The 27,418-nt window shown below is 35.9% G+C and overlaps 1 protein-coding gene across 1 annotated transcript in view; it reads right to left on the reverse strand.

The window, feature by feature from the left end:
- LOC309387437 (cAMP and cAMP-inhibited cGMP 3',5'-cyclic phosphodiesterase 10A-like) overlaps positions 1-27,418 on the reverse strand; it is a 174,222-nt gene that overhangs the window by 102,480 nt on the left and 44,324 nt on the right. The window contains exon 2 of the mRNA XM_081943914.1: positions 11,826-11,954. Within this exon, the coding sequence (XP_081800040.1) occupies positions 11,826-11,954 (129 nt within the window). The remainder of the gene's footprint in view (positions 1-11,825; positions 11,955-27,418) is intronic.

The following is a 27,418-nucleotide window of genomic DNA, read 5'->3' on the forward strand; positions in this document are numbered from 1 at the left end:
CCAAACAAGAAACCCAGTCCCTAATTTTTTCTGTACTGTTTTCTGTCTTACTCTCACATTTCCACTGCTTCATTTCATTGTCCTCATGCAAAATCTACGCACAGATCAAAATGCTGCAGATACAATATTGTAAAATAGATTGGTTCCACCTCAATAAAGAAGTGACACAAAGCATATAATATATGCAAGAGACAAGGCACAGTATATATTATTGAAAGCTGGACTAAAAGACAATGAGCAAGAACTTAAAACTGAAGAAACATCTATAATCTGTACTATATTGAGGACATTACTGTTTTCTAATCATTAAACATATTAAAAAAAATGATTGTGGCCAAGGAGCACAGTAAAAACATGGGACCCAAGTGACTATGAAGATGCTAAAGTGGTAAGATGCTTCTGCTTCTTAGGAATTCCAGCAATCAAGCTACATGCCACAGGTTAGCACTTGATAGAGATGAAGACCTTGAAAAGATATTCAGATGTTGTGACATGTCTATACATACAACATTAGAATTGTACAATTCTGTGTACAATTATTTGTGATATTCTATGGAAGCAAAATGAATAGACTCAATTACAGTGGCAATAGATGCATCATTGGGAGATTAAGTTGGAGATTGATCATTCTGAAAAAAAATCTATGTGGTCACTAAATGTTAATACCAACTTGATGGTATATAATCAGTCAGATTTTGTTTGATAATAGTTTTGATCTGAAATACACAAAATAATATCAATTCCCAATACTTTTAAGAGTTTCTTAAACTCTTTTTCAATTCTTTGCCTGGGAACTTTAGCTGCAACTGACATATACCGGTAAATATATTTTGTCTTTCGCCTTCTTTAAGCAAGCAGTATATGATAACATTAGGAATGTTAGATTTCACTAACTGTTGCTAAAATTCCTTCCTCAAAATGTGATATTATGCTATTCACATATCTTCTTCTCTAGCACAGTGGGTAACCTATATATTATACTCAATCAAATTTTTCTCTAATGAACAAAATTCATAAATTGGTAGTGGAAAAAAACACAGGAATATTGGCAAAAATTGGTAGATCAAAGGCAACTGCTCAATATCCATCTCTGGAATAATGACAGAAGATTTTAAGAACAGACTTGTTGGCTCACATCAAAATCCATATTATCCAAGAGTTTTATTTCTCAAGAATAGCCCCCAGAAGCCTGTGTGATGTTCGCCAACAGGGTGAGGAAATACCCCCGTCCCATGATTATTCCTTTGCAACTTCTTTATAAATATGCTGTTCCAAGCCTGAAGATAGCATTGGATTTTCAAGATTGAATATTCCCCAAAAGCTTGTTCTAGAGAATAAAGCAGAGGTGAGTTCCTACCAGTTCAGATTGGTTCAGCCGAACCCGTAGTGGTTTGCTGGCCTGGGTATCCAGAACTGGCAGCAACCCAGGCCTGACACGTCTCCGAACCAGTTCACCAATCGGAACGGCATATTTTTTTTTCATTTTTAATGTTCTGCTCATGCGCAGACCTATTCATGGGTAACTGCGCATGCACGCAAAGTGTGCGTCTGGCACACGTGTAAGCGAAGCAAGGGCACATGCACAAAATTGCGCACACCGAACCAGCCGTAATGCCAGAGCAACCCACCCCTGGAATAAAGCATACTTTTATCCAGTCTCTTTAGTGACCATCACCCCCATATAAAATACTAAGAGTTGAAGTGATTAAAAATAGTTTCACAATTCTCTTCAATTTAGCCTTTCAAAGAGAATTATTAAATTATCCAAATGAGGTAGAAGAGATTATAACATGGTTAGAATGTAAGCATGGTTGCACAGAACTCTGAGCAAAGGAAAAAAATTGAATTTGTCCATAGCCTTACTGGGCTGTTATAATGCTAAGGTTTAAGGTAAAGGTAAAGGTTCCCCTCGCACATATGTACTAGTTGTTTCCGACTCTAGGGGGCAGAAAGAGCCAGCAGTGTCCGAAGACATCTCCATGGTCATGTCGCCGGCATGACTAAACGCCGAAGGTGCATGGAACGCTGTTACCTTCCCGACAAAGATAGTTCCTAGTTTTCTACTTGCATTTTTACATTTTTTCAAACTGCTAGGTTGGCAGAAGCTGGGACAAGTAGCGGGAGTTCACTCCGTTACATGGCACTAGAGATCTGAACCATTGAACTGCCGACCTTTCTGATCGACAAGCTCAGCATCTTAGCTACTGAACCACCGCGGCTAAACTATATTTAGATCAAGACGAATATTTTCAGACAAAACATAACTGAAAAGTTTCTTAGTGCAACATTTACCAGTATTTTACAGCTCCAATAGGTTAGTTCAGGGGTGTCAAACTCAAGACCTGGGGGCTGGTTCTTGCCTGCAGGGTGCTTAGATGTGGCCCATGGAGCCATCCTAGAAACAGTGAAGGACCAGCCCATGGTGCTTTGCCAGCAAAAGCAGAGTTCGGGAGGGCCATGTGCTCCATTTACATTGGCAGAGGGTTGCAGGAAGCCATTGTAGCCGAAAATGGAACTTGGGAGCCCGTTTTCACTGGCAGAGTGCTCAGGCCACCACAGGCATCACAGATACGAGTAACATCAAGCTGGCCACATCCATGCTGGCCACACCCACCCCATCTCCCCAAGGTCAAACACAAGTCTGATGAAATCGAGTTTGACACCCCTGGGTTAGTTGGTTCTGAATCTTATTTGGCAGATTGTGTACAAAAATATTGCAATCAGCCTGAATCAATCCACTACAGAATTAAAGTCATTTCATTCAGTGACAGTTCATTCAGGTTACAATCTGTGACAGGTCATGCTGGTTACAATCTGCAATCTACCACCTTGGTCCAGTGTGCATTGATAATGACCTGTGATGACGCAGTGGTCAGAATGCAGTATTGCAGGCTAATTCTGCCGACTGTCAGCAGTTCGATCCCCACCAGCTCAAGGTTAACTCAGACCTCCATCCTTCTAAGGTTGGTAAAATGAGGGCCCAGACTGTTTGGGTCAATATGCTGACTCAGTAAACCACTTAGAGAGTGCTATAAAGCACTGTGAAGCTTTATAAATGTAAGTGATATTGTTATTGCTAAATAGACCAGCTTCTATACCTAAGGAAGGATCAGAACTGACATCATTCCAGCTTTTAGAGCAGGATCTTTAACCTTTACATCACATTGGCTCTTGAATACACAGTTAGTCCTTGACCTATGATGCAATTGGGACTGGAATTTCCATTGCTAAGCAATACGGTTGTATTAAGTGAGTCACGTCCAGTTTTACTACTTTTTTTGCCATGGTTGTTAAGTGAAGCACTTGGTCATTAAATGAATCCAGCTTACCTCATTGAGTTTGCTTGCCACAAGCCAGCTGGGAAGGTAGCAAATGGTGATCACATGACCCCAAGATGCTGAAACTGTTATAAATACATGTCTGCAAACGTTGATTATGTGACCAGCGGATGCTGTAATGGTTGTAAGTGTGTCATAATTCACTTTTTTCAAGTGTCGTAACTTCGAATGGTCACCAAATGAATGGTCGTAAGTAGAATACATTACTGAATACATACAGCTATGTTTATATTAATGAATATATAGCATGTATAGAGAGAATTTTATGTACATACATATGCAGACACATAAATCTGTGTGCGTATTACACATTACACAATTATGCATTGTAGAGTGAAATTAGGCTTCAGGGGCTAGAATAACACTGATGGGAGTTTCAAATTACTGAGAACTGGTGCTTCACAGGCCAGCTGAGCTCTAAGAAGTTGGCTCAGTAACATTAAGAACAAATTGTAACAATCTCTATGTCTGTTTTCACTATATTGTGAAAAAAATTGGAATAGTTTCAAACTGAAGGCAAACTGTTGCTTTTTTGTTTGCCCTGTGAGTTTTGTGTGTCTGTGTATACATGTGCACACACACTTTTTACCTGTAAATATTCAGGTTTTCTTTTTGTTGTTGTTTTTGCAAACTGCCCAAATCAAAAGCACAGACCTGAATTATAAACCAGCAAATGAAGAACAATTAAGACCCCTGTGAATTTTCTATTTGCACCGTTAATCTCTCATAGAACACATATTGTTTTACGGGATTTCTTTCTTGTTTCCGTGCTCTTCAACTACCCTGAAAACAAATAGACTTTTGCTGAACTCTGTAGTGCAATCCTTAACATCTGTAGTGAAGTCAAGATTGAATAGTTGCCTCTCATTTCAGAACAGCTGAGGACAGAAACAAAAGAAACCACCCCTTGGGAATTGTCTGCTAACGTCAATAAGGGTAAGGGGATCATTAGCAGTAGAAATGATATGTTACCACATGGGAGACAGCAGTGATCCAACATGGAGCAGATTTACGTCAAGGGAACTTTTCATTCTCTCTGAAGGAGCCCTACTGGTAACTACAACATGCATACATTTGTACTAAAGTCATATTTTATTTATTGTACTCTAGGGACTAAAAGCATTGCACTGAAAAGAAAAAACCTTCAAGTGTCCTCGAGACAAATATGAACATAAGAAAACGTACAAAAACATGCTTCTTTCTCTTTTCTAGGAATCTGTTGGTAATTATATTCTTTCTACTAATAAAGGCTTATGCTATGTATAAAACTATGGAAAACTCAGAAGACTGCAAGTCATCTAGGACCCTATAAAAATTCATAATGAGGCAGACTGTCTGCATGATAAATACCTTGTCTGGAAGTACCTAAAATCTCCTGCCACTCAAGCCACACAACATAAACCACTTTTCATACAATCTTTAAAAAAATGAATGCACGGAAGCGGAATTCACTTTGCCTGATGCACATTCACACCATCTTGCACTGTTTCAAAGATTGTTTGCATTGTCCATGATATATCAACAGGCTCAGAGTTTATGATGAAAACACCTCAAAAAGTAATGCTTCCATAAAATGAGCTACGTGGTTATTGAAAGCTTGTTTTGCAAGTCTAGCAATACTGTCACCCAAATGTAAATCAGGTAATGCATCTCCAACTTCCAACATCATAAACCATTTAGATAGGACTAATGTGAGTTACAATTTAACTACTTTCAGAGGGACATTCATTGCTTATATTTGCCATAAAAGTTATGTAGTTTGCGGTTTCTTTCACCATCACCATCATGCATGCTCTGACAGTTTATAGTTCAAAATATTTTGAAGACCATCATAAGATGAAATTTCACAGGACTCAACAGTCTTAAGTAAATTGCATGTGAAAGTGGGCAGGAAGCTGGGTGGACACAAAGAGGATATTTATGGGCTACACCTATTCTCTGCATATAGTCTTATGGTACCTCAATGCATACCTATAGTTAAAATGCTTACTGAGGGGAAAGAAAGATAAGGATGAATCCATTAAGCCTTATGATTTCTTTTACTCCTCCAATATTTTTAGGTCTCGTAAAACAAATAACTTTCATCATTACTTTGACCATAAAGGAAAATCTGGTTTTTGTGCCCATTTTTCTTCCACCAGTTCTCAAGTTAGCTGGTTTTAAGTATTTCTTAATTAACAGGCAAAACTTTTAGCTTTAACACCAGAAGGGGAGGAAGCTCTTCTTAATTCCTAGTTGAGTTCAGAATTCAGAAGAAACCATCTTAACTCTAGCAACTTTTAAAATTAAAGTACTCAAGAAAAGTACTCAAGAAAAGCTTCCGTATTATAAGTAGTTGAAATACCAAGGCTAAATGCTGATTTCTTCAGATTCCAATTAACACATACACTAAAGTCTATTGTTTTCTATTTCTACATTTGACTGCTAGTCTAATTGCTGATGCTCTTTTCTCATTCTTTTAAAATACGAGTAAAAAAAATTGTTCTGTAGCAGAACCCTTGGGAATATACTTATGCTCGTCTTTTACATTTTTATATGATTCCGAATAATATAACCTTTATTTGGGGATATAAGAGAATATTTCAGTCTCAAAGTAGAATTATGTTCTTATGCATTATATATAACATTTTAAATTTCTAAAATGTTATATGTAATGCATAAGGACTTAAGAAGTACCCCTTCACCAAAAGCCAATGTATTATTGCAAATAATGTCTAGTAATCGAATAAAAAAAATTGTATTTTTTTTCAAGTCTCCTTCAAAGATAAACACTGTAAATGAATAAGTGTAGTTTCAGTGTACTACTTCAGTCCAAAAGCAAGCTGTTTAAATTAGAAGAGACGAAAACATTTCCTGGTGAACAATAATGCTCTTCAGTATGAAATAAAATGGGATTGATAAGCCTATTTAGGCAGAAGGCTTTCTAGCAAGATCTTCAATTTTTAGAATTCCTTTTTTTTCAATCAAATTTTCATTTTATTTTTATTCTTTATACATTTCAATGCGTGAATAGTGTTGTATCTGGGTATCATACATTTCAGTACACATAAACATAATCTTATTCTGCCTAAATATTACATATCATTTCCATTATTTCATATTATTTAAACATTCCTTTTATTATCACCCTTCATTTCTAAACCTTCTTTCTGTCCTTTTGTATATCTTAACATATTAATATATAATTACTATTAATCCCTTCTATTTTCTATCCCTATTTTAACTTTTTCCCCCTTTCATATCACTATAATATTCAAAGACATGTTTTTCACCTATTTGCTTAATTAAATCAAAATTTCATCCTTCATTCTTCCATTGTTCAGTATCTCCATATACAGTTTTAGTACCAATCACAATAATTTATATATCATTCTTATATATTATACATAATATCTTAATATAAATAGATATGAAGAATTGGAAAATTAGATTTTGAATGATGGTACTACTAAATATAAGTATATAAATTTAAGTATAAAATATAAGTATATTTGAATAGCAGTGAAATGTTAGAATTAAACATTGGGGGATTAGGTAAATATGTTGTTGTTGTTGCTAAAATAGGAGGAAGAAGGAGTGTTATGTATAGTTGCTGCCTTGAGTTATTTATAAAAATGATCAAGGCGGGATAATAAAAATTAGATAAACAAATAACCTAAAATGCAATGAAGATTGCTATATACACTGTGAGGCATTTATGCTGATGGACTTCTATTTATTTTTACATTTTAACAAATAGTTCAGCTTTTCAAATTATATTTAATCAGCCACAATAATCTCCTATACTGATGACCATTTGCAGATCCTACAGAGGAATAACTGTATAGGGTAGCCTATTTTTCTATGTAGCTATGTATATTATTTGAAAAGGGGAAAAATACCATGCCAATTTTTGAGCTTCATTTCTTTTATTTATAAGGAATAATTAGACATATAGAAGCAATTCTGCCCAAATGGATAGGGACCAGAGATGAATTGCAAAAGCTTAGAGTAGAAGTAGGCTAACCTGAGGTTTCAGATGAATCCCTCAGTTGCTGAAAATTGGTAGCGTGACTTCCTATCATTCTCAAATGGAACAGAACATAAACCAATTTTAAATTAGGATTAACTAGTTAAAAATAGTTTCTTTCCTCAAATCTCTGTACATCAGAATGAGACAACTTTACCCATTGCAGCCTTCATTCACTCAAATCTATTAAGGATAGTCCTTAACCAGCAAAAAATTATCTCCTACATCCTAGAACCTTAATTTGTTCCTTTTTTTTGGCTATGGCTGCCTCTTCTGAACACGAGATGATTTTTAGAAGAAAGACAACATGATGGGAGAAGAAGATGAGGAAGGACAATGATGACAGCAGACAAGAGAATTCTATGACTAACTTATAGGGATCTCTACAATGATTGGTTAGAGTAGGGGTGTCAAGCTCGTGGCCCATGACCCAAATGTGTCACACACTGGCCACCCCCACCCCCATTTTAATGAAGGGGGGAAAAGTCACAATACATCATGCGATGACGTGATGCCATGAGTTTGACACCCCGGGGTTACAACATGCAGTGTAATGGTTCCCAGATAGGTATGATGTCATTCTATAAATTAAGCAAGAATTCTTTACAGTTCCAATCCTGAGAACAGAAAGTATCTGAAAGAAGAATATGGACTTCAGAGAAATTATTCATTTTAGGGGACCATCATACTCAGCAAAATCATTTTCATGGATTGTTCAAATGAATATTTGAATTTTTCACCTTGGGTCTTGTTTTAATGGAGTATGGACAGAAATATGGTGATATATAGATGGAATAAATACATGTGGACAGTTTTCATTCACTTGGGTCTAATTTTCAAAGATTTTAACTTAGATTTAGAAAAAAAAGAAAAAAGAAAAGGAGTACACAATAAATTCTAAGAAAAGTTGTTTCCTATAGTATGAAACTCTAAAACTCTTAAACTTTCAGCTTTGTAGTGTGTTTTTTGAATACCTCCCCCTCCCACATACACACATATGGGGACAATCATATCTCTAGCAAAGACACTCTCTGAAATATTCATTATGAAGACCTAAATGCAAAAGCCACGTAGGGGTTTGCAGAAAATCCTCTCCTATGAGATCCAGCATACAACTAGACTTGCCACTGTGAAATATAGTAGGAAACTATGAGTCAGCTAAAAGTCAGTTGCTCAGATTGCTTGTTGTCTGCCAAAATGACCAGTTCTCTTGTTACAGGGAAGAGGGGTTGTTAACAGTAGAAAATTCTCCCTAATTTCAATCCTAAATATTTTTATTCCCAATGATGTCCAACCACTTCCTTTATGAATAACTTCCTGATCTGAGACCAAGCCTTTCTGAGGAGAAGATAAAATTTATTTTAAATGGTTTTGTTTTGGTGCCTTTATAAGCACTCGTCTCTTCTGTTAGATATGTCTAAATGAATAGAAATACTTATCATCATGTGTTGGATAAAGTTCTGTAAGCAAATGACTGTAAATAAATAAAAACCAAGTGAAATACAAAATAGTGTTCAAAAAATTAAACTAAGAAAACACTCAAATTAAAGCAGATACTCACACAGCTTTTAAAAACTGAGGGAGTTTGAAAGTTACACTACCTATTAAAAATAATACTTTTTTAAAGAAATAGGGGTTTATGGAAAGGGGCCAAAACATTTTTATGTCAGTGAATTCCAACAGGTATCTTAAATATCAGAATAAAGAAGTTAATTCTGTTCATATTCCAGTGATAAGCAGACAGCTCCTTTCTTTAATTTTTACTCCTGAATTCACCCATAGTACTGTGAACATATTCTTAATAGCCTTACTACCACTGTTTTGTTCTTCCTGCCTACTAGCCATATACCTTACCAAAAAAAGGGAATTGCTTAGTCAGAAAAAACACATACAGAGTAGTATTTCTTATACATGCTTTCTCTAGCCAAAACAATGAAGGGGGGAAAATTGGCTGGAATAATATAAATAATATTTTTGAAATTAGAATGAATAGAAAACTGGAAAAAGTATCATTATTTGCTTATTTAATAGTATTTCTAAATCTTCCCCATGTTAATGGCCAGTGGAAAGAAGCAAGCCAAGAAATTAGAGGAAGAATTCTGGCATTCAAACCACAATCAAGGAGAGGGACTGCTATATCTTGCTTCCTAGACAAGGCTGTGAGGAAAGTAGGAGGTATGTATAAACAACCAGCAAGATCATGTTACCTTGCGTGCTACAAGAAGGGACAAAGTGATGCATACTGGTTAATGTGCTGGACTGGACAAGGAGATCTCAGGTTCAAGTCTACTCACAGCCGTAAAAACGTGTTTTGAGGAAAAATATATGTTGCCTTCAGCTTCTAAATGAATTGGGGTGGAGAGAGGATGCCAAGAGTGACAGTCCTCTCTAACCTCTTTTGAATCAATCTAACTATTTGTGTGTATTATATGGAATCGAGAGAAAAATGTTCGTTACTGTTTGGTGTCATCTTCCTTAGGGCATGCAGTAATCATGCATGGTTTGAGAACTTACTTGAAAGGGTGGCCCTTTCTCTTATGAATGAAAAAAAGTCACTGAATAGAATTCAAATGGAATCCCAGCAGCAGATAACAAACCTTGCCAAAATATCTATACATACCTCCTACTTTCCTCACAGCCTTGTCTAGGAAGCAAGATATAGCAGTCCCTCTCCTTGATTGTGGTTTGAATGCCAGCTTTCTATTAAGGAAGAAGATCTGGCTTGGCCTAAGATTTGAGGGAAAGCTTTTCCTCTCTGTGTTGTTATTGTTGAAACTTTATCAAAAGACAACACTTCACACAACTACATTCTCACCAGTAATCACTGGAAAAACAGAACTCTTCTGACTCATTAAATGCGATAGGCAAGCAAACTATTGTATGTATAACAGGTTGAACTTTAAGGCTTTGATTAATTAAAATGGAATGTTATTCAATCAGCATACTGAAAGAACCACAATGCATTTAGGAAACATGAAGGAAGCAACGACAGTTTTCTAACTTGTATGTCATGCTCGTTTCATCTGGATGAACAATCCACAGTTCAGATAGGTACCACTGAGTCTATATGCTTCATTCAACTCCATTTTTATTTGGAATGTATGTGAACTAAAATGCAACTGTGTACACATTTCCAAACTTTGCATTGTGGGTTAAAATTCATATAATTATTGATAATTAGAAAAAGGCACATTAGAAAGAACTGATGTGTGCATAAAAACTCAATACAGTTATGTGAACATTTTTTAAAACTACAATTTCATACCAAAATGGAATAAAGCTAACTTTGAAACTCATGGAAAAATGAGAAACTGGTGAAATTGATTTAAGCTAATTTGTCTATCTGTCTTCACATCCTGTGCCTTTTGCTATTACTAATGTACATATTATCTTGTACTAACAATATAATATAAGAATTGCTGTATTATAGTAAAAGAGAAAATATACATTTGCAAATAAAAACTAAATGTATAATGACTTTATTTGCATAATGAAAGCTGAAATAATAAAATAATTAATACTGCTATGTTTAATATGTTGAATATAAAATGCTATTTCTTGCATTACAAAAACGTCTGGCAAACTATTATTCTGATGATAGGTGAAAACAACTAGTATTTAAAATATGAAGGTCAATATAATTTTGTTTTTCTTTTGTTCTACTTTGTCTAGGACAAAAAATTGTCTGAACCCCAACATTACACATGGCTTTTAAAAGCCCTGGAGCTTTCTAAATATTGTTATTTAAACTGACATTTTGGATACATTTTTGGAGAACAATCATACTAACTACATTTAATATTAATTCATTTTGTGTACATTTGCAAATACAAATTTGGCTTTACCCTGAGCCTACACCCACAAAAGACAAAGATAAATTAGTTTTGCACTGGTTTAGCAGGGAAAAGAGAGTAATAGCAAGCTTCAGAGGACAAGAGAGAGTTGCTACAGCTCTTAAAAACCATTAAGTATATTTGTAATCTGGAGAAATTGTGTAGTCTATAATGAAAGAATAATAAAGGCAACATGTCTCCAGGTCAGCATTGCTCCTACTCTGCTACAGCTCTAAAGAAGGATCCAGGAGCTATAGCTGGCTCCTTACAATTACTATCTCAAATAGTAATTGTCTGTCTGTCTGTCTGTCTGTCTGTCTGTCTGTCTGTCTGTCTGTGTGACTGCATGCCAGAGGTGGGTTGCTGCCAGTTTGGCCCGGATAGGGTGAACCAGTAGTAGCGGCGGTGGGAGGCTCCGCCCACTCACCCGGATGCTTCTGTGCATGTGCAGAAGCATCTTGCGTGCACGCAGGAGCACGCCCGAACCAGTAGTAAAAAAATTAGCAACCCACCTCTGCTACTTTCGTGAATGCATGTTTAGAGGGGGGTTTACAAGCTTACAATTTTTAAATGATGTGCATTTTCAAAGCTAAAATCATAAAACAAACAGTTGTCCAGAGGTTCTCAAAGTTATTAAGAATGTACCTTCCTCTTTATTTTGTTTCCTTTGAAGCCATTTTTCCACTGTTTCAGCACCAACGCTCTCTAACACAAATTCATCCAGTACCTGGGGGTGAAGAGAAAGATAGGCCTTCACTTTTTCATCTGTCAAACCTGCAAAAGAGAACATTATTGTTTATACTATTACTATTTCAAGAGAAAAAGCAACAAGAAAAAAACTTCAAGATCCTCATTCAGAAATTAGTGTTATTGTGCTAGGAACATCTCAAGAAAGGCTTTGCAATGCTTAATTCAAAGAGGATAAAGAGATGAAATAAGACACAGACTCAACAAACAGACTGCCACATGAAAGATTACTAAGTGATAATTATGAATGAGAAATGTCTATGGAGAATCTCAATCATCAAGTTCTTGGTTGTCTTTTCCAAAGGTGCTTTTTCCAAAAGGCAACTGGACATTCTAACATTTTGCTTCTTTCTCATCTAAGAAGCTTCTTCAGATTAGTTATTAAAAAAGACACACATACACCCAAAACCCCCAAGAAAGTCCATTTTACTTTTGGAAAACACACCTTTGGAATATGAGTGAGAAACCTAAAGTTAAAACAACCTGAATCTGACCCTGTTTCATACAAGAATCAATATGATGGCATAGAGAGAGCCAAGGATTTGAAGGATTTGTGTTTACTAGACAAGCAAAAGATTTTCATATAGCAAAAAAGAAGTGGAAATCTAAGTTGAAATATCAACAAACTCAATATTAGAAAATAAAATATGTTAAATAAGAAACAGGCACAGTGAAACATTATACTATAAAGTCATCTGTTATTGATTTCTGACATATATGCATCTTTGACAGAGTGACAAAATTAGTGGACCAGAGGATACCTTCGATATAGTTTACTTGGACTTCAGTAAGGCATTTGATAAAGTAGACCATAACCTACTACTAGACAAAGTAGAAGAATGTGGGTTGGACAGCATCACCACCATATGGATTCGTAACTGGCTGACCAACCACACTCAACGTGTAGTCCTCAATGGAACTGCATATACATGGAGGGAAGTATGCAGTGGAGTACCCCAAGGCTCTCTTTTAGGCTCAGTACTCTTCAACATCTTCATCAATTATTTGGATGAGGGAATAAATGGGGAACTCATCAAATTTGCAGATGACACCAAGCTGGCAGGAATTGCCAACACTCCAGAAGACAGGCTTAAGATACAGAAGGATCTTGACAAACCTGAACATTGGGCACTATCTAATAAAATGAAATTCAGTGGTAAAAAGAGTAAGGTTCTACATTTAGGCAAGAAAAACGAAATGCCCAGGTACAGTATAAGTTGTACCTTGCTCAATAGTAGTAACTGTGAGAGGGATCTTGGAGTCCTAGTGGAAAACCATTTAAATATGAGCAGGCAGTGTGCAGCAGCTGCCAAAAAAGCCAACACAGTTCTAGGCTACATAAACAGAGGGATACAATCAAGATCACGTGAAGTGTTAATACCCCTTTATAATGCCTTGGTGAGGCCACACTTGGAATACTGCATTCAGTTTTTGTCACCATGATGTAGAAAAGATGTGGAGATTCTAGAAAGAGTGCAGAGAAGAGCACCAAAGATGATTAGGGGACTGGAGACTAAAACATATGAAGAACGGTTGCAGGAACTGGGTATGTCTAGTTTAATGAAAAGAAGGACTAGGGGAGGCATGATAGCAGTGTTCCAATATCCCAGGGGTTGCCACAAAGAAGAGGGAGTCAAACTATTCTCCAAGGCACCTGAGGGTAGAACAAGAAGCAATGGGTGGAAACTAATCAAGGAGGGAAGCAACTTAGAACTGAGGAGAAACTTCCTGACAGTTAGAACAATTAATCAATGGAACAGCTTGCCTCCAGAAGTTGTGAATGCCCCAACACTGGAAGTCTTTAAGAAGATGTTGGATAGCCATTTGTCTGAAATGGTTTAGGGTTTCCTGCCTAGGCAGAGAGTTGGACTAGAAGACCTCCAAGGTCCCTTCCAACTCTGCTATTGTATTGTATTAAATAAATTTTAAATACCTATATGAAAAGAGAAATAACAGAAAAATAAAAAGCTAAGTATTAGAGTGCCATATTTTCATCCCCACCCATTTTACAACATATACAACATTGTTGTCTGTTCATACAGACTGAGGACCTGAAAATACACACAAATGGGTTAAAAGAACTTCTGATTCTGAGAGGCAACTAAAGCTGAGAAAAAAGGAGTCTACAATCACAACAGAATAGTGTGCAGTAGCAGTCCATGGAGATACATGTATAAAGTGAGGCTTTGATCGTCAGCAATATCATTGTGTAAAGTAAAGCTTTGATTGTCACAGGGACCATTCTACCCTTAAGAAAAACAGTGCAAAAATGTTTCCACTACAAGAAAAACCCAAAACAGTAAGATAAGGACACAGAAAGTCCTCACCTTATGACTACAATTGAGCCCAAAACGTCTGTTGCTAAGTGAGGCAGTGTGTTGAGTTTTGTCCCATTTTACAATCTTTCTTGCCGCAATTGTTAAGTGAATCATTGCACTTATTAAGTTAGTAATGTGGCTGTTAAATGAACTTGGCTTCCCCATAAGCCAGTTGCCAAGCATCCAAATTTTGATCACTTGACCATGGGGATGCCGCATTGGTTGTAAGTGTGAAAAATGGTCATGTCACTTTTTTCAGTATGTCATAACCTCAAATGATCATTAAATGAATGGTTATAAGTCAAGGACTATCTGTAGTAAACATTAATTAGAAGACTAAGTTCGAAAAGAAAAATTGAGACATGATTTGTGCTACACCACAAAATTGCATTTATTGAAAAGAAAGAATTGTAAAGATAATTGCTTCAATGATTAAGGATAAGGAAAGCAGTAATATAAGAATAATAATATAAAAAACCCTCCAGTTTTTACAAAATAAAACAAAATTTTAAGTTAAAAAAATGCCAGGTTCCACTGAAGTATTTGCAGATTCAGTCAGGGAGACAATGTCATGATTAGTGATAGCATATAAAGCTGTAAAGTGATAATCAAATGGCCAAATTGCAGCTTTTGTAAAAAATAATTGTTGGGAGTATACTCCTAGTGTTGGGTAGGTAACATATATCTATACACAATAACAAATGGTCGTTGTTGCTTTAAATGAGTGAATGTACTTATCAGCTGTAATTAACTCTACAATAAGAGGGAGTCAGGAGACCTCACTCTCTCTGCTTGTCCTATGCTTGATTACTACTTGCTCGCTTGATGACTGGAATGTGAACTGCGACTGTAAGCAATTGTTTGTTCTTTGAATTGTGTTTGGACATATATCTATCACTGCTTGTGAAGCAATTATTAGTAGTAAAGCTACTTGTTTTTTACTTGCAGTGTCTGAAACTCTATTTGTGTGTTTTTTCTATTAGCAACGTTCTTTTTCTCTAGCTGTACATTCCGCTGCACTATTTTCTGTCTCCCAACAATAATAATTAAATTTATATTCCACCTGACTTCCAAAGACTCTGAACATTTGTTGATCCCCAAACAGTTTAAATGTAGTTTTGCAGTTCAAAAATGGAAAGAATCAATATACAACTGTATCATATTCTGCAATTCTCCCTTCCAACTCTGCTATTGTATTGTATTGTAAGCATAAAGTTTTGCTATAGATTTGTGCAGCATGGCTAGTATTGCTTTGAATGAATTTATGAATGAATGAATGAATGAATGAATGAATGAATGAATGAATGCATACATGCATTCATGCATGATTGATTGATGCGATATTGGAGGTTATTTTGTCAACAACAAAAAATCATCTGCCACTGCCTTTTTCTGAGATACTGTAGTTTTTGACTTCCCCATGTATTCAACAGATTTCCTGTGGTCCCCTGTTATAAATATTAACTGGGTTTGATCCCACCGATCCTCACTGATCTCAGCCCAGACAGCTATGTACTGCCCCCTTGCGTGATATCTTCCATAGGAAATAGGATCAAAAACAGCTCCTAACAGATTTCAGAAAATTAGCCAAGAGTTTCACATGTAACTTCAAAAAACTTCCCAAAGCTTATCTACTTTTTTTTCTACGTGCCAAGATTGATCCTTGCTCATTCATATATGAAATGAATTCCATCTTCAGCAAAAAAACAAAAACAAAAAAAACCCACCTCCATTTATAACTTTAAAAATACAGTTAACTGTAAGGAAAAGTTGCAAGGAAGACGACAATGGTACCAGAGTAATGCCCACATTTAGAGACAACCATACTACGACCTATAGCCTGAATGTAACCCCCAGAAATTATATAGGAAGATTTTTACTGCAAAAATCAGAACAAATAACTAGGAAACAAACCAGTTTTGTTAAGTAACATAGCACACAATTGAACATCTCTTTAAAACAAGCTGAGCACTGACATTTATGTTCTCCTCTTGGTAAAAAAACGAGACAATACATTTGCATTCTGCAGGATAAATGTGACTTGTTATAAAGAATCATTTTTCTTTCAGTAAAGTGCTGGCTCTCCTCCTAAAACTGCAATTCCTATGCCAAAATGCAAAGCCTGAGAAAATTCAGTAAAGTGAATTTTTTACAGACTGATTTTTAGTGAAATGTTCATTAATTATCCCATGTCACAAACTAATTTATACATGTTATCAAGGATTGTGTCTACCAAAGACAAAAACTTCCTAGAATATACCTGCATTTTGTATAGTATAAAACTTAAACCTATCTCTTTAAAACAGTAAAGAAACCATAAACAAAGGCAGCCATGTGAGAGTACTAATTTGATCAAACAGATAAATAAAAGCAATAATTATAACAGACTTAAGCAGAAAATGTTTAACATATGCCATAGAATTTCTTTTTTGATGACATCTTTCTTACCCTTAGTTATAGCCAACTGATGTCCATGTACTTCGTTAATCATAATAATGCAGGATCACAACCACTAAGTTTAAATCAAGTAGTATTATCAAAGCACTACAAAGCAGCAGTTTGCATTTCTCTAAAAACTTTATGAGCTTGGATACACAATATTTTTTAAAAAATGTATTTCACTACAAAAATATTCCTACCTTTGTTACTGGTATGTTACAAGTATTTTTCAAAGACGTATCGGAAACAAGTGCATCAAATTGCCTAGAGGGAGTTAAGTTACATGTTTTACAAACGAAAAACACTCTGAATATAAAAGTGTTAATTAGTTCTGCTGGGGACCGCAATGACATCTTAACTGTAATAATGCCTTAACTACTGCTTCTCAATGAGAGTATATGGGAGATAAACATTTTTTTTTACATTAGCAGTGTGAACAGTATTCATTACCATCTTCACTGGGGTTCCAAACTATTGAAAGGATTTCATATGTATTAGATATTTTGCAGCAACTATATACAGTAAATTATGATTAGTTTGCTTACTCTTATAGATATACTGTATAATCTTATTTAAAACTACCCTGCTAAAGGACCCTGATGAGATTTGAATGTGGAATTCCTCAATTCACAGACTCAGTTTATATTCCATACTAGTGAGAGATTATATATGTATGCAGGTGTGTATTTGTGTCACAAGCTCACACATTTTCACCTCACATTACAGCAGCATCTGGATACTGGAGGTTAGTACAAGGATAGGGATTGTCCTCAACTTAATGGTTACTCATTTTACAACTGGCCACAGAATGGATGATCTGGCTGCTTCAATGGTCAAATGACTGCATGTGGGTCAGCTTTACGGCATTTTGTGGTCAATGACCGCAATTTAAATGAATAGGTTTGCTTAACAACCACTGCAAAAAAGGCTGGAAAATTTCTTCTGGTCATGGATGCCAACCAGGCACAAAATATGAGGTTCACACATGAAGGTTTAAATTAACGGATTAATTGCTAAAAGCCTATGCACAGAAATCTACTCAGACTAATGGTCAGCACCTGACAGAATTGGAAAAAACACTAATGGCATTCAAAGGGGGTTGGACTTCATTCTTTTGTGATTATATCACAATTCTAAATTGATTCCTTGTTTAACTCCTCTCCTTCTCTCTGCCAGTCTCTTTCCTACAGTGCCTCATCTTACCACAGCAATGATTTACAACCATAATTCCAGGTCATAAATTGAGGACTACCTGTATTGCTGTGATCGTAGGTTTTGCACATTCCTCACAATATTCACTATTCAAGAGGCTGAATCATTTCCTACCTATCCCCAAAACAAGATTCCATCAATAAAGAATTGTATTTGTATAATAGTTTTTGAAGGCACACAGATATTTGTTTGCCTTGTGTTGCATGCATTAGATACTAATACCATTAAATGGATTCTTCCTTTGTTCAAAAATTAGAATTCAAAACCACAACAATTTTGTAATATTCTTTTCAAGACATTTTTGTTGCCATTGTTGTTACTCATTTAAGTAATATAGGAATGCACTGCAGCAAAGATGATAAACTGTGTGAAATATTGCTAGAGGGTTAGAGTTAACCCTAACCCTAACCCAAACTAAATAGCATGACAGCATGTAACTTAGTTTAGGTAATGAAACATCTGCAAAACAAGGGGAAAAAAACCAACCGAGATCAGAGAGCACCAAGGACCCCTCATTTCAACCCTAAGCTACAAATATTCTCCCTTATCTGTGCAGTATCTTAGCTGTTCCTAGCACAACATTCTTCTAGACCAGTGATGGCAAACCTTTTAGACACCAAGTGCCCAAACTGCATGTGAATGCCCATACTGAAAGGTGTGAAGGCACACATGCATGGACATGTGCATGCACATGCATGGGTACATGCACGCATGCGCAGCAGAGACTGGCAGGAGGCGGGGCATCCCAATACCAGCAGTGCAGGAAGAGGCAAGGTCTTTTTCTTTTGTGAGCTTCTGTTTTGTCGTTTGCAGGGAAACAGAAGCTCACGCAAGAAACGCCACGGAGCGACTGCGCGCATGCCAGCAGAGAGGGCTCTGCATGCTACCTCTGGCATGCGTGCTATAGGTTCGCCATCACGGTTCTAGACAGAGAGAATTGACATTGTTTCTGGAATCTGTTGGAGCCTGGGTTAGGAGCCATAGCTCCAAGTGTTCCTACCACCACTCGATCACTTTGGCTTTACTTGATAACAATATGCTAGGTGGCCTAATATTTTCAGAATGTAGATATTATTGACAAGAATGTCAGATATGACGATCAGGATCACATATAAGTTCTAGTTCAGAAGAATTATTGCTCAAGCCTATATATAAAAATTTAGTCAACTAACATACAATATTACATTGGTACCTGATAAGATCAAAAGAATTCAAGAAGGTTCAGACCGTTTGTGGGAAATAACGATTCTAGGCTAATGACTTGCTTAATTCCACCTCCTTGCTCTGTCTGCTCTTCTCCTACAAAGGATTGGTGTGAAATATTTAATAAATTATATTGAATCTGTGGAGGATTAAAAAATGTTTTTTTTAATATTTAAAAATAAAGATAAAAATATTAAAGGTAAGAGAAAAATTGAAAAGTGTAAAGAAAAAAGGGGGAAGGGAAAAAAGATATAAAAAAGGATACATAAAGAAATTACTTTCCCTTCATCAAGACAAATGCAAATAGTTTAGCAACTAATTTACTTTCCTTAATATTTCAAAGATCTCTTCCTGTACCTCATCTCTTATCTATAAATAAAGTATAAAGACTCATCATTCAAGCTTAATAAGCAAAAGTCCATTAAGAATTACCAGAAATAGCAGCATATGTCAATCAAATTAATCAAATTAATCAGTTTCATATTCATTTACTTGAATTTTAACCCATTAATTTTTCATTTTCTCTAAAAATACAACAATCCCCCCCACATAACTTATGTAGTCTGAATCTGCAAAGATGAAGTCAGGAAAGCCAAGGTTCAGAATGAACTAAGACTTGCAACAAATGTCAAAAACAATGTTAAAAAGTTTATTTCAACATTTAAAAAAGAAAAAGAAAAAAAAAGTCAAGGAAATGATCTGTCCACTAATGGGAAAAGATGGCAAGGAGGTGACAGGCAGCAGAGAGAAAGCAGAACTGCTTAATTCATTCTTTGCATCTGTCTCTACGCAAAAGGAAAAAATAGTCTAACTTATCAAAATCAGTACCGTAAAAGACAGATTAGGAATTCAAGTCAAAATATGCAAGATGATTAAAGAGATATTCACTGCCCTGGCAACATGGCCACAGGAAAGGAAAGATAGAGTTTTGGAAACAGAAAAAGTATGATGAAGAGGATTAACCAAGCTATATTATCATTATTTCCTCAGCATGTCCCTAGAAGTCTCTGGTAGCTTTTTTCTCCTGCAATTAGGCCTTACAATAGTAGTAAATGCCAGATCTGTTCGGTCGTGCACTCTTGATGCATGCTGTGCGCGCATGGGCAGTGCGATTAAAATTGTTTTGCACATGCCCAGAACCAAAAAACAAGATGGCGGCGCCTATGGTGCCACCAGGAGAACCGGTTCAGGGACATGGCAGAACCAGCAGTGACCCAGGCCGCCAAACTACTACTGGTTCAGCCGAACTGGGATGAACCGGTAGGCACCCACCACTGATTGAGATTGGAAAGAAATGCATGATACCCATCTGTAATTACAATTTTATTTTGTATCATCTCAGTACACACTTCAGGTTTAAAAGAAGTTGTTTTAATGTTACAGAGATTCCTTCTGCCTCAGAGTTCCCATCTATCATAGTAGTAATTCCCAGTATGTGCATTTGGTGATAAAAGACCAACTAACATTGTAGCTCAGAACATTTGGATGGAAAACAAGAAAAAACCGAATAAAAAGCTAGATGGGACACTGAAAACATCATGGGAAATGAAGTGGGAAATCCTTTTCATGTTGTTGCCAAGAAAAGATGATGGACATGGGTGAAGGATTCAAGTATGAGAACACAATTTTATTGTATGGTGAACACTAAGGATGTTGGGAAGTCTACTAATTTATCACTGGGTACTGTTACCCAGTGGTGATCTTGCCAAGCCAGAGAATATGGCCTCAGTTATGATCCCAAGAGATCTGCTTGGGTTGCTTAACCTCTTCTTTACAACTGCAGCTTCTGGATTTGAGAAAGATGCCTGTGGAAATTCTAGTATGGATTGATAATAAACCGAGTAGACCTGGCTTTTTTTCCCCTTAGCTTCTGCTGCATGAAATTAGGAAAGCAACTTAGAGTCAAGGAGATCACCTGAGTGCAAGCAAAGTGAGAGGGTGGGTTGTTTGAATTCACACACACAATTTCAATAAATGCAGCTAGAATTAACCAACCAGTTCTTCTACCCTCTAATGTTACTGCAAAAAAAAATGCACTATTTTATTAAGTAAGTAAATAAACTGCCGGTTGTTAACCACAGAGAACTTCGGAGAAATGTTTTGGAATTCATCATGGTCAGTGCTGGTTTTTGCCACACAGGATAATACGATGTTTTTTATAAGGTCGATTACCTGAAAACTATCCAGCTTCAAGGACTTTTTTTAAAATAAAATTTAAACATCATCCAATTCTAGTCAGTGTTTGTGGAGAGAGCGGGGAGAGATTCAGCCGAAAGCCTCTACTTTCTGCAGAGTTCAACTCTTTTCTTCCCTGTCTCCCCTATCTGGAGATTGGACATACTTTAATCTGTTTGGGGTGAGAAAGAGTAGATGGCAACTGGAACCAGGAGGGCTTTTGCACAAGTATATTTGGTGTACCCTTTCCTAGATCAGAGGGCATTGCTCACAGTTATTCATAGTCTCAGGTCTCCCAATTGGATTACTGCAGTATGCTCTACATGGGGCTTCCCTTGAAGAGCATCCAGAAGCAGCAGTTCCTCCAGGCTGCAGAAGCATGGGAAACAGCAGGTGCACTTCAGCATGTTCATTTAACACCACCGCTGTATGAATTATATTGGCTTTCTGTAAGCTTCCAGGTACAATTCAAGGTGCTGGTTATCACCTTTAAAATCCTTACATGGCATTGGGCCAGGATATCTGCAAGACCACCTATCATCAAGGTTTCTGTCCAACTTACTAGATCTGGCAGGATGGACATACTCCAGGTCTCCTTGGTGATTCAGGGTTGCCCGATAGGGCCTCGGAGGCATGCCTTTTCTGTCAGGATGCCTTCCTTCTAGGAACAGACTCCCCCCCCCCCCCAAGCCCCAAACCTGTTAGCCTTTAGGAAAGTGGGTTTTCCCCCAGGCACTAGGCTCTGAATGTTGACACAGCTGGCAGGAGATGATTGTGGATATATGAGTTTGCAACAGGCCCCAGTGTTTAAAATTTGTTCATATCATTTTAAATATCTGCTTTATTGAGTTGTGTTTTTATTCTGTTTGTTGCCCAAAGTTCTTTTTGATACATGAGCGGCTACATAAATTTGTTTAATAAAATAAATAAATAATAGGGATAATTCTTGCTTTAAATTAAATATTTGTATTTAATTTTACTGACTTGACTTTACGATTTTAAAATTAAAAAACAAGGCTATCCATCCTCCTTTTATAAGTAGAGGACTTACAAAATTATGTACTTTTGAAGCACTTCCCAATGTATTCCAAAAGAGTACATTTGTTTATGTGTGTAAAATAAAAGAACATGATCTAATCTATGAATTAAAGACTACACAGGGTGGTGATCCTAGGCCTAATTGGTCAAAATTCCAAATTTTGGAGTATTTAATTGTAAAAACTCCATTAAACTTCTGCATTCTACTCCAGTGCAGATGAAGAAAGTAGATAAAAGAAGCAATGCTTTTAGATTTATATTTTCTGTTTTGTTAATTCTTCTGATTAATATGGATCCCACTAATCTTACTGTATATGAGGACTGCAGCGATACAAATAACACTTAGGTTTGGTTCTTATCTTATATAACAAAGTTTTATCTATCTCACTATCCATTATGAAAGTCATAGAAACAACTAAAAATCATTATCTAACTGCCTTAATATTTTTGCTTAGACTTTGTTCCTGTTTCAGTTACATTGTTATTTTTCCGGCATTAAAAGCCTCAAGGCGTATAATAATGTTGGGAACAAGACTCAAATTTGATCCTAGCTCGTCTTAAGAAACTGACATTATAGAATAATCCTAGCCTGAAAATTGCTGGTAAATCCTTTTACTGGTATTCAAGGGGCAGAAAAAAAGGCCATTGTTTTGGATAAACTTATTGTCAACCTCTTTTAATGTTTTGTAAAAAGAACTTGGATCACCTAAAACTGCTGAATGGCAATATATACATTTCTTTTCCTGATTTCACAAGTGGAACTCATTCAGCAAGATCATTTGAAGCCCCTAAACTATTATCATTTACTGTAAAAAAAATTGGATGCCCCCAAATCTATAGTTTCTTTTTATCTCAGTGGAAAAATTGTATAATGTAAGCATTGGAAATTTAAAAAGCTTGCTTTTTAAAGAATAATGCTTGCTTTGACAAAATAATGAGTTAGAATTTTATCTTGTTAAATTAACATTCAGTGATCTTAAGATGTAATTAATTCAGAATATTATGTTCTATGTTTATTGGAAACAAGAAGCAACCATAGTAAGACTTGGAGTTTGCACTTTCACTATGTTACATATTTGCACTGTTTTGGTTTAATACTCACAAGTGGATAACAGGTTATTGAAAGACAAGTCACAGTTATACATGATGCCAAATTGTAATTGGGAAACTGGGAATCTATCAAACTCTGAAAAAAAATTGGACTTACCATAGATGGGTTAAAGCTAAGAAGATTGCTTTATTCTGATGAAAAAAACTGTAGCACACTTGATTTAAAACGCAGAATGAAACCTATATATTCACTTTTTGCACATGAACTAGCTTCTTTTAATGTTACAGAAAGTCCAATCAATATTACAACAGGTGGTCAAGGCTATATTTGTTGTTTTTGAACTTCCATTGTATAAATATTAAAGGTAAAGGTTCCGCTCACACATATGTGCTAGTCCTTCCTGACTCTAGGGGGCAGTGCTCATCTCTGTTTCAAAGCTGAAGAGCCAGCACTGTCCAAAGACATCTATGTGGTCATGTGGCCAGCATGACTAAACGCCGAAGACGCACGGAACGCTGTTACTGTTTTTCTACTTGCATTTTTATATGTTATCGAACTGCTAGATTGGCAGAAGCTGGGAGAAGTAAAGGGAGCTCATTCCGTTATGTGGCACTAGGGATTCAAACCACCGAACTGCCAACCTTTCGATCGACAAACTCAGCATCTTAGCCACTGAGCCACCGCGTCCCTTGTATAAATATTAGTACTTTCTTATTTTACATTTCATTGGGTTTTGTTTTTTTTTTGCTTTATTTTCAAATTATTTTTGTTTCTTTGTATTTACAATACATTTTATTTTTGGCCTTTTTAAAACTGTGGACCAAAAGCAAGAAAACATTATCTAACAACAGGTTTCATTTAATATAATATGAAAAGCTGAGACTGAAACTTTAAGAATCATTTGATCAGACTTAAAGAACTAAAAAATATGAATGAATAATATTGACATATCTAATCATATGCAGAGTTGCTATAGCTAAAACTCAACAGTTGGGTCACACTAACTGAAGAATTATGCACAGATGGTTCAGAGGCTTGGGAAAAGAAGAAATAGAACATAATGAACATCTGATAATTTGTTGCAATGTACAGTAACAACAAGTATCATGATTGTCAAAATGACTAAAATTTAAAATGTAGACTAAAGGGTAGAAATATTGCCATTTTCTTCAACTTGATAGAATTTTCAATGAGGCTTCTACTTTTATATTCTATTTATAAGATAGAATTTACACATGTGAACATATGAAAACATCAATTAAAATGCAAGTAGATAGTTACAGAATTAATAAAAGTGAAAAGAAAATAGCAGCAAAAACGGTTTGAATATATTTAATCCTATTAGAGGAGAAACGTTGGAATAATACATGTAGTATACAAAATTATTCTACATTTTTGGCCATGATTTATTCTTCATTGTGCAGCACTTTGAGTTCTGGAAATCTGCTCTAGAAAGAAAAAAATATATCTTCCTGAACTGAATCGCTGGAAGGAAAGAGAATAGGCTACATTGCATCTTCCTCTATTCTTACTTGCTCACACTAATGGAAGCCTCAATGAGATTACTGCTTCTTCTATAAACAGAATGAGCCCTTTCATTACTAGATAATGCACTCATGCTTTAAACCTAGTATTTTGTGAGACAAAACTTTAAATACATGTATACTTTTCTTTAACTATTGAGACTCATTCTGTTTTACAAACACGGCGTACTGCATTCTGTATCTAATTCCAGGAGCATAATGAAATAAATGTAACAGTCCATGAATTAAATACTTTTCTAGTGGACAATTTACTGTTGCCAAGTAATTTAGAAATAATGTTAAATAGTTTGAGCAGACAGAAATCTGGCTCCGATTCAAGAAAAGCAATAAGATGTTTGTTTGTTTTTTAAAAAATGCCACAACGGAGCTGCCTTTTTCAGACAAAAGACCTTTCTTCCTCTCTGGCACACAGGTTTAGGAATAAAGCCAAGGTGCTACTTATCAGTTGTTTGACATCAGGAGAAAACTGTGTGCGTCACAAAGCCCAGTGGGGATTCCTGGCTTATAGCAAAAAAACCATGTGGTTCTTATCAGTTTACAGAGTCTGGTACTTCAACTATTACAGTATGAAAAGGGGAAAGGAAGGGGCAGAGAATGAGGGACATTAAATGAAAATGAACATTTAAAGGCTTGCAAGCTACTGCCTAAGTAGCTTTTACAGAGAAACAGACCAGTGTTTCTCAACCTCAGCAACTTAAAGACAGGTGGACTTCAACTCCAAGATTTCCCCAGCCAATTATGAGTGTTAAAAGTCAACACCCACCCCGCTCCTAGAAGAATGAAATATTTTGAGAAATATTTAAAAGGCAGAATATTAGATTTCCCTGGATGAGAAATGGAGAAACATGCTCTTGGAAAGTAGGCCCCATCTTTCTTAATAGCCCTCAGCAGATGTCAGCACTTAAGAGACAAAAAGATAGCTAGCTCTATTCATAAGCAAATACCCTTCCAACAAATGTGGGATTAGCCCTCAGACACAATAGGAATTGCCCAAAGCCCCTTCATTGCATCATCTCACATGCACCACCCCCAGCAAAATTCAACCAAACTTAGCTCAGACAAACTCCTAGGATTTCTACATGACCTCATGGGAGTCTGTCAACAGCCAATAGAATACATGTTCTTGCACAGGAACAGGAAGTTCAAGTGCAAAGCCCAGGAGAAGGCATAAATACCCCACATTCTCAACTCCATGTGGTCAGCTGCCCAGAACCTGTGTGGTTCTGCTTCATCATTAAACCATCTTTCTAATCAGCCTCCATGTTTCCAGTGTCTTTCTCCCAGCTTGGAACTAAACCAGGGGGATACTTCTTCCAACATGGGGATTGAAGTCCATCTATCTTAAAATGGCTGAGATAGAGAAACACTGGTTATATAGACAGTCGCCCTAAATAAATAATTTTCAAATGCGATACCTATGACAGGAGCCATTTGTTTTAAATTGGGAATCTGCAATCCTAATGGGTTAAGAAGCAGAGTATGTTATTTACTTTGTCCTGCACAGAGTGTGTTAGCTGCCTAGATTTGCATGGAGTAATATTTGCAGATATTATCATATTTCATCTCATCTTGCAGCAGCAATATATGGCTTATGTAGCTTATCATTGCTTCTGATAGTATAACCAGATATAATTATAATTTCAAAAGTAACAAAATATATATAACAGCCTTTCCCTCTTTAAGAAGGGTTGAGTCAATATGTAGAAGACAAGCAGACAGCAATATTGTCTTACAAAAATAGAAGAGAAATTTCAATAATCTTTGCAATGCAAAAATTACTTCCTGAAATGTTTGGTATTCTGCAAACTGGTACAAATGTAAAAAGAAACCTTAATAATGCTCTATTATCTGCATTTACTTAAATGTCAGTAAACCTATAAAAAATTTACTAACTTTCTTAAAATTTGCTTTAAAATTTGCTTTAAGGAGAATATGCAGCATTCCAATCACATACAATTTACGGTAACTAGAGTTCTTTAAAAAACCATTTTAATTCATACAGATTGTTAATTCAAGTAACTCTGTTCAACTTTAGAAAGCATTTAACGGTTTTTTTTGCTTCCCATATTTTTGCTATTTGAAAAACAATTTCATCTCTACACTAAAGCTAAGCAATTGTTAATTCAGTTACAACTGCCAATCTTTTAATCTATTTGTCTCAACAACCAAGCACAAAATTAACAAAACAACCCAAGCCCATTCCTGAATTAAACAGCTAAAAATATCATGCTTGATATTTGTTCATTGCTCTAATAAATTGGATTAAATGTCTTCCTCTATGGCTGAAGTGTCCAAACCTTTGAAGAAGATGGGAACATTTGGGAAAGTAAAAGTGTCATATGAAGGATTATTAAATGGTTATAATATTGCTTATTTATCAAATAAAAAGTCCAGTGAAAACAACTCATTTTACATTGTCACACTAATGAAATTACAAGAGAGGTAACTTGAACAAAAATATTTAAAACATAATCCTTTTTTCTCTATTCTTGGGATAATCTACTCCACAAT

Source organism: Natrix helvetica (genome assembly GCF_964273705.1).
Source record: "Natrix helvetica genome assembly, chromosome: 2".
NCBI classification, from domain to species: Eukaryota; Metazoa; Chordata; class Lepidosauria; order Squamata; family Natricidae; genus Natrix; species Natrix helvetica.